At 37.3% G+C, this 13,321-nt stretch overlaps 1 protein-coding gene and 1 non-coding gene across 2 annotated transcripts; both read right to left on the bottom strand.

Moving 5' to 3' along the window:
• Window positions 1-3,272: 3,272 nt before the first annotated feature.
• Window positions 3,273-11,935, bottom strand: LOC136676660 (ran-specific GTPase-activating protein-like). The gene is made up of 6 exons (XM_066653805.1): window positions 11,798-11,935; window positions 8,515-8,651; window positions 6,743-6,900; window positions 6,236-6,364; window positions 5,760-5,822; window positions 3,273-4,742 (listed from the first exon to the last, which is right to left on the bottom strand). Exons 1-6 carry the CDS (start codon window positions 11,810-11,812, stop codon window positions 4,621-4,623), a joined length of 624 nt encoding a protein of 207 aa, XP_066509902.1. The 5' UTR covers window positions 11,813-11,935; the 3' UTR covers window positions 3,273-4,620.
• Window positions 5,602-5,732, bottom strand: LOC136677571 (small nucleolar RNA SNORA77). The gene has a single exon (XR_010796374.1). It is a non-coding gene; the product is annotated as a small nucleolar RNA SNORA77 (small nucleolar RNA).
• Window positions 11,936-13,321: the final 1,386 nt, after the last annotated feature.

Here is a 13,321-nt window from a genome sequence, read left to right as displayed (position 1 = left end):
CACATTAAAAATCACATTATAAGGATATTAAAATATATTTGATATAGTAAAGTAACTGCACTTTGCCTAGACATAAGTACAGTACAATGTAGTACTCAGAAGTACAGAAAACTATGAATGCAATCCAGACCAAGCAACATACAAAATAAAATAAAAAATATAACAAAAACTATATATGCAAGGGCAAAGAATAGTGAAACAATAAACTGTGCTTAAAGACTAATATAGCCATTACATTATAACAATATGATCTTATATAGGGTACAACACCATCAGCAATGGGGTTAAAAAGTGTACATGAATACTGCATTTGCAATAAATGGAAAAACCTATACATTTGCATTTGAGACTCAGACCAGAACTCCATATTGTAGATGCTATGACTATGAAGTGCAAATGGCATGATTATGGTCAATGGGCCTCCTGACTCTCAATAGAGCCACTTTATGACAGCGACCTGCCACTGAACTTGCACATCTTTTCCACGATGACGATGTATAGTGGATGAATATCATCATCCATGATGGAGAGCAGTTAGCACTGTGTCATTCTCGCAGAGTCCAGCTCCACACCAACCACTTACTGCTTGTCTGACCAGCTTGTCCAGTTGCCTTATGTCCCTCATCTTAACGCTGCCTCCCAAGCATAAAAAGGTTGCTGACAACCACAGACATGTAGAACCTTTGCAGGAGCTTCCTACAGATATTAAATGTCCCCAGCCTCTTCAAGAAGAGCCAGCTCTGCACCTTCCTATAAAGGATGTGTGTACTTTGACCAGTACAGCTTTTCAGTGAGCTGCAGCCCAAGTTTCTTTTATATCTTTACCATCTCCACTCAAACCCCCATCCATAGAGACTGGCTGTGGGTGTAGCCCAGTCCTTTGAAATTCCACCACTATCTCTTTAGTCTTAACCATTTTCAAGAGCAAGTTGTTCCAATGACACATATTCCTCCACTGTACGCTCCTGTACTCCTCCTCCTGTCTCCTGTTACACACATCACAGCAGCAGGTTTGTCAGAATACCTCTGCATGTGGCATGACTCGTAGTTGTATTATGGAGAAGGTTGAGGATGGCAGGTGAACTGTAGGCAGACAATGCATGTCATTTTCCTCATGTCTGGTTTCCTCACACAGTCCAAAAACACACGTTGGTAGGTAGATTGGTGACTTAAATGTGTCCATAGGTGTGAGTGAATGGGTGAGTGTTTGTCACCCTTTGAAGCACTGGCACCTTGCGCCCAGTGATTCAGGGCAGGCCACCGCAACCCTGAACTGGATAAGCAGTTTCAGACAATGAATGAATGAATGTTTTGTTTCCTCTCATTTCAGCATGCATTTCGCAAATACATAAGTTACACTGCTCAAAAAGATGAAGGGAAACCTTAATCAGTGCAGTATAATACAAAGTTTGTACATCTTCAGGCGTATCAGTCTGTCCAGTTAGGAATCATAAGCAACCGTGAGTCACTTTCAACCTGCTTTGGTGTGAATAAAAGTGATAAGTGCCCAAAGAGGCAACAGCAGGGCATACTACAAAAAAGGATTGGTTTGCAGGTGATGGCCTTAGACAATTACCCTCACTTTATAATTCCTGACTGATTCTTGTATAATTTTGCATTTGCTACTGTCAATAGCACTACTGGTAGCATGAGACAATAACTCCAGACCACTGAACTGCACGTTGTTCAGCTCCTCCTTGCCATGTCCATACGTTGACGTTGCAAGAAGGTTTGCTGTGTCTCCCAGTCTCAAGAGCACGAAGGAGATACCAGGACACATGCCGTTACACAAGGAGAGTTGGACAGGGCAGTACAAGGGCAGCTTAGCCCAGCAGCAGGACGGGTATCTGCTTCTTTGTGCAAGGAGGGACGTTCCCCAGACCCGAATCTAATTGAGAACTTCTAGGCCACTGTGTCTCCTGCATCGTTAAGTAGTGCTACAGACTGTCCAGGAGCACGTTGATGCCCAGGTGTGAGAGGAGATCCCCAGTAGACAGGCTGCTTTTGATCAGGAGCATATCCAGACGATGTCAGGAGTGCATACAGGTTCATGGGGGTCATTCCCACTACTAAGTAATATTATGAATTGCCCTGATGAAATTCATGCAAATTGTATCAACCTGTGATTTCAGCAATTTTGAATAAGCCCTCAGTGGGTTGATGATTTTGGTTTTTACGGACTGTTACATAATTACGTAAAAAATGTCTATCAGTAGAGCTTTTCCACCTGAATATTTTAATAATTGCGATCCAATATACAAGTGCTCCCTTACATTTTTTTGAGTAGTGTATTTGGATTCCATGTGGTGTTAATTTAGACCATTAACCACTGATCTAGGTCTTAGATTTGTGCAGTGATAGCTAGCATTAGTGACACAACACTGTCAACTAATCAAAGATTTTTCCTTGTTGAAGGAATAAAGTCCATCTGAATTACAAATACTTATATACCATTTGACACTGTCTGCACTGTTATTTCAAGATATAATAACGTGACATATCTTTCAATACCGTTTTATCTATCAATTTTCAGTTTTTTAAAATATTTAAAAAGCCAATAAACTACAGTCAGCCTGAACCAAGTGATATAATAGGACTTCTATAGAGCATCATATAGTGCTTTACAGGTGGGTTCTAACACTTCATTAAAAGTCTTGGGCACCAAAGAATGTTATAATTAAAAATTATTAATACATGTGGTGCATGTATAAAATTATATGAATACAATAAATACTAAAGCATAAAAATAAACAGGTGTTGTGAACGAGTGTGAAAGACTAAGTTTGTTTCCAGATGTCCTTCCTTAATCGTACAGTTTTGTTAAATCAACAGAAAACATGATCTAACAAAGTATTTATTAACCATCTCAGATAATACTGGACTGTCACAAGGACAGATGTGGAAATGGCTTTTACCAATTTACATTTTGAGGCAAACTGACAGTGGTCTGGATTCATCAGAGGCTCTACTAAACATGTTTTTTTAAATGACAGTATAAATGAGTTTTTTCAGGGACTAAAATGCAATTTGAATGATCTCTTAATAGCTGCAGCTCATAGGAAATTTTAAAATATATAAAACAATGTTGTTCCCAATCTGTTTAAAGACAAGCAGCTACATTAAAAAAAAAAAAAAAAAAAATCTTCATTTTGCTTTTTGAAATACACGTCAGTGATGGGACATAGTCAAATGATAAAGCATTGTTTTAATTTTGGATTTTGTTTTTACAACCTACAAATAATGCTGCAAAAACATTTCTAAAACCCTCATATTTCCTATGTCAGAGGAGCAGGGAATGCAAGACTACTTAAAATTTCTAATTTATTAAAAGAAAAAAAAAAAGTTTATTAAAACAGCTTTATTATTCAGTTGACAGTAAATCAAAGCTGTCTTAAAAACAAATTACAGAAACTCAACAGTTAATTTTTCAACCCATTTACACAGTACACCATTTTGTCAAACTTGATTTGGGGTTTAAAAAGAAATAAAACAAAACCCTGCTTAACTGATAACGGGTATCTATACAAAGAAGTGTCCAGTGGAATGATCAGACAAATTTATTGCTGATTAAAGCTGGATTGCTGATATTACCATAAACCTCAGAGAAGCAGGACAAATTTCCTGCATTTTTGTTTTTCATTTCTAAAAAAAAAAAAAAAAAAAGTGTACAGTTAAATGCCAAAGTCAAGTAACTGAGCACTCAACACTCAAAAAGAAGAGTGAATTGTTTATTTTCTTGATTTGTTTATTTATTTTTTTCAAGCAAAACAAGCAGTCAGACCTTGGTTTTTAGTTTTATTCATTTATTTTGAGTTCCATCGACGGCTGATCAATGAGCAGATGCACTTCCACCCTTCCAATGCCACTCTCACTCCACTCATAACTAAGCTTTTCTTTAAAGGAATATTCCAGCAATTTTAAACTTAGTGCCTCTTCTGTAGCCCGCCAGAGAAGCCATGGTCTCAAAAACATTTTTCAGTCCATGGCTTTCTGTCCTATTGGTGAGTGCAGGAAATTGAATACATCAAAACCAACTGTGTGCTACAGAGACAGTCTGTTAATAAAATGCTTCAAATCCCAATAATCTGACTCCACCCCAACTTCTTAAATTCAAAATATTCGCTACAAAACTCACTCTGCTCATTCATTCTTCTTTCTCTTCATTAACAGTGTCCACCCACACTCGAGATCACTCAGCTACTTTAGAGTACAAAAGAAAATCAATATAATCAAAAATAAAATTAAAAAAAAAAAAAAAAAAAAAAAAAAAAAGTTCCCCAATGTGGGAATCGATCAATAGCACAAGCCTCGTCTCACAGCATGGTCAGGATGAAGTGTGGTTTCGGAAAATGGTCAGAAGAGACAGGAGCTGGAAGAGACATGTGTTTATGTGCGTGTGGGGAGGGAATGGGGCCAACAATGCAACATTTCGATGATCGAGAAATGAACACTTTTAAAGAGTGGCGTCAAAGTCCTGATGTCGGGAGGAAAACAAATACAAATTAAAAAGTAACAAAAAACAAAACAAAGACGTGTCCAAATTTCATAGAGTCTATTGTAGAAAAGGGAGAACTGTTGCAGGTCAAAGAGAAAAAGGAAAGAAGAGCCGTATTGACAGGCTCACTTCTCTCCCTCACTGCTCTTCTCCTTCTCCTCTTCTTCTCCTGAGCTCTTTGTCTTCTCATCCTTTACAGAAAGCGCCTCCAGTTTCTCCACCACTTTGTTTGCACAGTCTGTGTTTTCTGTTTAAAAAGGACATGGGGTTAAACACATGGTTGGATCATGGAAAGCTAATGCTTGAAGAGAAATTCCATTCCAGTTTTTAAATCAAAGTAGTTTCTCAAGCAAACGTCACAGGGGGTCACATGACCCTCAGGTCAACACGCCCAATGCCAAACATGGAAGAGGGACAGAATGCCCCAGGGACCAAAAATAGGTCATCAATTACCAGGTTGCTTTGTTCCAGAGTTGCTGTGGATTAATTCAGCGACAGAATTAGAGCTAAACATAAATGGACAGAGCCAAGATAGGGTCATGGTTTATCCACGCTTTACAGTGGGTTCAGAACATAATGCCACATGATTCTGTCAGAGGTATGGCTTGTCTGTCAGAGTATGTTTCCCAAGCCATCCTGAGCTTGTGAACAATGAGAACAGTGGAGAAAAGTAGCCTGCTCTTTAATCTAAAACAAAAAAAGTAGGCAGGGTTGCAATGGCTTTTTTGTGTGCTCTTTCTGGGGCTTCTTTAGCTTGATGCATCCAGATGCTGTCATGGTCCATGCTGAAGAACCTACTATTCATTGGTTATTTTCTGGATGTGGAATCCATTCATGTTTGTGAAAATGTGCCAAATGGTTCCAAATTAAGTTGTCAAAAGGAAGGAAACTGCTTCCAAGTTAATGGAATAAGACCATTTGTGATCCAGAATCAATTGGCTACCAAAAACTGACAGCACAGTTTTTGTCTGAATGCCATTATCTCATTACTTTAATGTTCAGCCTTTCTAGAAAAACAGAACCTTACTGTAAAAGGATCACAAAGAACAAACATTCAGCAAACAGTGCATTTGTCCAAATAGTGTATTTAAATAATACCAGAGATGTAAATTGTAGTAGAACACACCAGAGTCTGTCCAGAGGAAAACAAACTACTGCAGCAAGCTCTACAGGACACTGTCGCAGACGAAAAAAGTTTCAGGGCCAGGGAATATGACCCGAAACAGAGTGAGTCTGCAAAAATCAAGACAAACAAAAATCTTACCTTCCAGTGACTTTCGAACTTCCTCTTTGCATTCATCAAACTTCACCTTAAACTTCTGTGCATCTGCAGAAAGAACATTGAATTATTTTAATTAATTTAAATAAATACAGCTCAACGTTCATATAATGAAAAAGAAGCATTCAATTTCCACTAGACTTGAATAGTTAAAGATAGCTTTAACAATCAGAACAAGTTCACAACCTTAAGTGTTCCACAGACTGGTTCAGACCACAAACAGGAATTGAACAAAAATGACTTAGATGTTTAAAAAATATATACGCTTAACTTAAATAAAATAGTGCTGTAATACTTTTACCAGTGTTTTGGATCTGAGAAAGCTGGACAGTTCTCTCATAAGTTTAAAATATTCTGTATGTTCTAATAATTTTAATATAATTGTGAATTACACAAGCAGAATAAGCAGCTTTTAGGAGAATGTGTGCTCAGCATGTGTGAGAAAGTTTAGGCACACTCACTCTCAGCATTGAGAAAGCGGATGGCCAGGAGCTCCGGTTTGGGTTCTTCGTCAGCAAAGTCTGCATGTGTGTTCCACACCCAGGCTCTATCACTGCCAGCATTTGGCTTCAGCTCCATCAGTGGCATAACTGCACAGAGTCAGTCATAGCTCTTTATTTTATTTTTTTTAACATAGTAAACAAGCTAGTTTAGCGTTATTAATATTAAATCTTGAGACATTATATTCACCCTGTTACAGAATATAATATTACAGAAACTTGGGCTAAATAATTACAATTACAATAATCAAACGGGGAAAAAAAATAATAAAATAAAAAAAGAAGATTACGACCACAAAAAATATATTTAATACCAGAGTATTTCAAAACCAAACAAAGTTATGAAAAGTACAGAAAATGACATGGTTCACATACAATTTCATATCAAAAACATTTACCTAAAATATCTCATTCAGAATTTGAAAATAAAGCTCATAATAATACATAACCTAGTAATATGTTACTCACTGTGGTGGTTGGCACAGATCTTTAGTGTGCGGTCTCTCCTCATTAGGAGCCGGATGGTGCCTTTCTCTTTGTGCCGCAGCAGTTTGACATCCCCTGTGCCGCGCTCCTTCCACTCCGGTGGGTCATTCTCACTTGCAAACCGATACAACTTCGCTCGCCTAAAAAAAAAAAAATTAATAATTAGAAAGTTTATTTGCAAACAATTAAGTCACTGACAACATTATCAGAGGATTCTCAATACTCTAATTACACCAAACAACTAATGCTAAAAAGGCAAAGGTAAGCTTACAGCAACAGAACAGCTCACCACACTTGAAAGAGAACTGCTCAGCATTTTGTTTAGTGAAGGTCAAAGTGGGAGGGCTATCTAGACATCTAACCATCTAGACAGAGGGCAATAATACACTTTTATTAACTTTTAAAGATGGCTGTGGCAACACCAGGGATTGAACTCTTAATCACCTAATGATGGAGCCAACACTTTGTTATTGTATCAGGCAGGAAAAAAGACCATCACTCACGTAATGTGCTGTGATCAACCAAAAATGTAAGATTCCAAAAAGCTGTTGGAGAAGGCCTGACTTGTATTGTATTACATACACAGTCCAAATTTTTGCTGCATCCCTCTAACATTACTGAACCACAAAACGTAATGCTCATTCCCAACAACACCTGTAACTTATACTGCATTTGATGCACAGCCCAATGTAGGTGGATATAATAGGTCAGAATGAGATTGTGGTATTAAGAGTTCTTAATAGATTTAAGAACAACGGATTAGAGGGTTGTTGAAGGATGACTTAACTATTTCAGAATGTAAACAACCAGTATGGGTTTCTAGAGGTTATCAGGCTAAATCCCGCTTTGTCACAGCCCCAAGATGGGTTACAATTGGTGGTCTGATGCAAATATACTCATGTAATCCTAACACTGTAACTGCATGTTAAACCAAGTAAAGCCCTGCTGATTCCCTTGTGCATTAAATATTTTGCCAGCCATGTCTGTTACAAAACATGCAGGAGTATATTCAAAATAATACTATTATTTTGACCATATAGTTTACACAATTTTCAAAGGCAAACATTTCGCAACATTCATCCTATAACAAAAATCTTGAAGTAGGACACATCCATGAAAAACAAATTTGAAGCACATCAGTATGATAAAGTATAAGTTAGCTGTCTATTTTTCAAATTGAGAAAAAAAAAAAAGTGTAATTTTAAAACAGTTGTTACAAAACAACACTCGGAGAGAAGCCTCTGTAGTTTATCCCTAATCTGAGACACACTTGATTTAATTAGTCATACTTAGAAGTCCACGGTTTAATTAGCGTTTCGGGTAGTTTGTGACAAAATTCCACACTCACAGAGCACCATTAAACTCACATCATAATGATATCAGGTAAAACATGACAAACTGTCAAATTTATTTTTAAAAACCATTTTAAAATTTGGCTTAAGGGTACATTGAAAACACTGGTGCACTTGAGATGAATATTGGAGAGAGAAAAATAAAATCAATATTCTATTCCTTCTTTTTTAATTACAGCGAAAGAAACGTATTGATGAACTAAAGTGATTGAAAACAGGCTTGTTTATTGTAAAACAGCTACAGAAACATTCAACTGCATTAAGTGGTTTGTCATTTTAAAAAAATAATAAAGATTTCACAAAAAACCTAAACATTCAGGGACTGGTTATAGAGCTCATCTGTATGCCATAGGTCTGGTACTGCAAAGTCCAGCGTTGCCACAAATATAGCAATAAACTCACATTTTGAACAGCTCTTCCTCATCCTCCTCCAGAGTTTTCACCTCGCGCTCAGGCAGCGACACGATGGGCTCAAAGTGAGGGTCGTGATTTGAATCGTCTACATTTTCTGTTGATGCCTCATGGTCATCTTGTGCATCCTGTGGGTGGGGAGGGACGTACATTTTTAAGTTTTACATATTCAGAGAAGTGTGTATGGGCAGTTACTAGGTATTATTTTAAAAAGATAAACAATCAAAAGTTAATTTAAATAAAGTAAATCAAAACCAATTTGTTTTTAATGGAAGAGAGGACTTGTATAGAAACAAGTCATTCATCGTCATCTCAGCATTCTTCATTTTTCACGCACTAGTTTTTTGGGTTTGTTTTTTCAAAAGGAGGCATCCAGTTGCAGTCAATCAGCACAACGTGAGTGGGAAAGAGGCAGTGCTTAAGCTCTGACTAAAAACATGCTCCAATTACTGCATTTTTAACTTTTATGACAAATTCAAGGGATTGTGACTTTAAAGGAGAGCAGATTACAGAATGACAGCTATACAATTGATACATTTTATATAAAAAAAATATTTATTTTTTTAAGACTCAAAGAAATCATATTGAACCTGAAAATCAATATCATTACACTGCCACAGTTCACAAGAATAAATGGTTCCACTTTCTATGAGCACTGCTGCTACTCTGTGTGGGCACCGGGGGGGACGTGTCTCTCTGGCCATTCAGTAGATCTGCAGAATGAAAGCTAGGGGGGGATTTAAAGGGCTCACTCTCTCTTGCTTTCCTTTTGTCAACGATTTGCTGCAGCAACCAAGCTCACGTTCACTGAGCCATGAGTCTGTTGTCTGTAGCAGAAAAACCCCAGGGGCACAAGTGAAAATCCCTGACTGTTACCACCTTAACATTATACTGCCTAATTATGCTTGCTCACAGTTAATTAGGTGATCAAGCTTCTTAATTATTTTTCTCCAAAACCTTCCCTCAATTTTGCTGATTCATTTTGGAAGAAAGGTAACATGCATTTTTGGTAAAGAACATTTGTACTGCTTTTCCACTCATTTTCATTGTCATCATTTCACATAAACCTCTTTTGACTGATGAAGTTCACTGGTGGCTGTGAAGAAGAAAAATAGATGTGTTTCAGACATGGAGATTCCTGGTAGCATTTACCACCACAGTAAAGAAAACTGAGTGCAGTTTATCTCCAAGACATTATTTTATATGATTAAAATAGTGAGTGCAGTAGAATTCTTTTTAAACACGCACAGCAGATATGCTTCTCTCCAAGTCAAGAGCTCTTTTTTCCACAGATTTCTTTTTAATTAAGACAAACTAGATACATTTTGCTGTCAACGATGACTCACATTAGTAAAATTTCAGCCCAAGGCTAGAATTAAGTGACCATTACAAACTCATGTCCTTGTGTATTAGCTAAACACAGATGTTTGCTTTATGACTCATGTTAACCAAAATGTAGCCCATCTCTGGATCGGGAAGGCCATAGCACAGCAAAGTTTGTATTTACAAAAATACATTATTATTATGTCTACTACAAAAACTACTAACAAACTAGGTATGTCTAATCCTATTGGGGGAGGAAAACAATCTATTTAAAATAAGTTCTTAGAACGTAAAAATTAATGCAACCGTATTTTTTTTTGTCATTTTGGACTGATTATATTGATCTGTTCATGACATTTGTAAATAATATACAGTATGTGAAACTGTGTATACAAAAGTATACATACGTCCTTCTGCACAACAGCAACATTATAGATACCCAGCTTCTTTGTGGAGAAGTTGGAACAGATATGAAACTCGGTAGTGTCACGTAGAAAATAATTTAAAAACTATAAACAACATTTTTATTCAATACTTCACACGCTGAAACCAATTCAACAAGACAGCTCTTTTAAGGAAAATATACAGCCAGTGTTCCTTCAGCATTTTGATAGACGTGACAGCATTAAAGCCGCAATTGCATTAAAAACCGATCATCTAAACGACTCAGGTTTGAATCTATGCGCTGAACCGGCCCTCAGTCATCAGAAGCCCATGTGCTCCCAGAGCAGCCTGCTAATGCTAAAGCCAGCTACAAAGGAAGCGCTAGCAGGTCTTTTACAGCCACAAAATAAAAAGTTGACTTCTTATTGAACTTTAACCCTATTTTTATGTCGACTAAAAAAAAACACTAAGAAATTATAAACAAATGTGTAATTTGTTTACCTTTAATTTATTGTAGTTAGCTGTTAGTCTAACATTTGCGGCTAAATCTATTTTAGCCGCAAATGTTAGACCAACATTGAGACTTAAGCTTCTATAAACGTATTCTCTATTTTTTTCTGTAAAGTTAGTAAGTTTAGTCATTTAAATTTACAAAAGTTTCATAATATGTGCCAGCACTAGTAAAGATGTAAGCTAAGTAGCTAAATGCTATCTACGTAATCGGCTAAACTATCTAGATAGCTATTCTACCTAATGTAGTCTATTCCTAATAAAAAAATAATACTAATAAAGAGCTAAGACACCTTAACCGACACATCAGCGATATTAAATAATAAAAACAGACATTTTATGTGCAGGCCCCATGCCTAGCTAAACTTGTCTTAATATAACAAATCAAATTAAAGTTAAGTTGAAGTTAAATATTTAAAATTGCGTTTCAAAACAGATCAGAACCTGTGACTTACAGAAACATCACATTTAATTAAGCAAGCACTGAAAGATATTAGATTCAGTAAGAAATACAGGAAGCGCGCTGAGCTTCTTTTGCTAATTTTACGTCCCACCTTAAAAATGGTGCTGCATTTACCGCTTAATTTAAGGTGGAAGGGAACAGATGAAAAACCTAGCGTAGTTAAACGAGTTCACTCATTTTTTAAACAAAATCAAAAGAGTTGAAGAGAATCAGCCACTAAATCAATTTGTCTAGAAGGACAGCGTATTTCCACGAATAAAATTTACTGAATATTATATTTTTTGTCCATTTTCTTTACAGGTAAAATAGCGACGGTTGCTAAAGGAGCTAGCCTTGCAGAAACATCGTCAAAGTTTTGAGCAATAAAACAGCTAAATTTAGGATTTAACGAAGAAGCAGAAGTTACAATAAGGCAAATAAAGCCTATTTTTTAAAGCTGAAACTCGCCATTTCATGAAGCCGGCTCTCAGAGATAGGGAGGAGGAGAGAATATACATAAAAGAAAAAAAAAGGCGGATTAAAATCATCCGCTTGATTAAAAGCGACACAAAGAGACTGTAAGAACAAAAACGAACACTAAAATGTATCTCTCACCTTAGGATCGGCCATAGTTTAGTGGATGTTTACGGATTGTGGAGTTTTAACTTGATAATTCTTCCCTCACCATAAAAACTCACACACTCCCGCTTTCGCGCGCACCGGACCGGCGTGTCGTCATCAGCGCCGCCGCATGTGACGTCACCCAGTCGTTTAGCATTTTAGATATTTTGGTTATTATATATTTTGGGGGCTTATGTAAATACGCCAAAGACAAACGTAGTTCTATATATAATTCCGAGATTATTTATAATTTTTTATTTAGTTTCTATGTAGCGGAGTTTCTCAGCGCGGCGCTGCCATGGCAACAGAGTTCAACGGGTACACCACAGAAAAAAGACCCACTTCTTCCCCACGGAGAGGAGGACAGGGCGGAGTCATAGAGCACGGGTGGGTGAACGGGTGGATGGATGAACGGATAGATGTTTTCATTATCTTATGTAAAGAAAGTTGTGTGGGTGAACGCTTTACCAGGTAGAAACGTGGGTGGATTAACTGATGAAATTACGTTTTTCCATATTCCCATCTAATCATCCATCCAATCAATAATGTTTAAAATAGTGGGGGCGCTACCCATTCACACTCTCTTTCCCTCGATCAATTCTGGATAAAACATAATCTATAAAACTGACGTTAATCCGACCTTAATACATTTTGACCTTTATGCTAATTTATTTTAATCTCAAATAATTAATCTCAATATTTGATACAGTGTCAGAAACTAGATACATGACAAAAAATGTCTATCGTACAGAAATTTGTGGACGCATTTTGGAATCATGGCACAGTAGTTCAGCAGGTAGTATCGCTGTCACATAGCCCCAGGGTCCTGGGTTTGTGGGTTCAAGTCCTGCTCCAGTTGACTGTTTGTGAGGAGTTTGTTGTGTTCTTTCCGTGTCAGTGTGGGTTTCCTCCAGGTGCTCGGGTTTCCTCCAGGTGCTCCGGTTTCCTCCCACAGTCCAAAACACGTTAGTCGATTGGCTACTCAAAATGTCCATAGGTGTGTGTGTCACCCTGTGAAGGGCTGGTGCACTCTCCAGGGTGTGTTCCTGCCTTGAGCCGTAGGTGAATGCAGGTAGGCTCCGGACCCACTTACTCTTAACTGGATAAGTGGTTACAGACAATGAATGAATTAATTTTTTTTTTTACAGTGGTGGTGAATGGAAACAGACATCTCCAAGTCTGTTTCCTCCTCATGACCAGCTGTGAACTGCAGCAGGCTAAAGAGTTTATATGGAACAATGATAATGCTGCTGCTGCAGATGCTGACGATAAAGATGGAAATCTCAGCAAAAAATATTCACCTCACAATATCCTCCATTTCCCTCTCCACCCGAAATTGGTTTAAAAACAAAAATATTAAAACTATGGGGAGATCAGTGATGTGTTCACAATCATTTTGTATAGTTACTTTTTGTGAAGAACTTTTAGAGGAGCATGTCTGGTTCCATTCACCACTACTATCGACAATTCACTAAATCACCTACACTCACCATAATTTTGTTAATTTCTGAAACGTTT

Source organism: Hoplias malabaricus, chromosome X2 (genome assembly GCF_029633855.1).
Source record: "Hoplias malabaricus isolate fHopMal1 chromosome X2, fHopMal1.hap1, whole genome shotgun sequence".
NCBI classification, from domain to species: Eukaryota; Metazoa; Chordata; class Actinopteri; order Characiformes; family Erythrinidae; genus Hoplias; species Hoplias malabaricus.
Note: the sequence above shows the minus strand (reverse complement) of the source record. Positions and strands in the feature narration are given on the sequence as shown.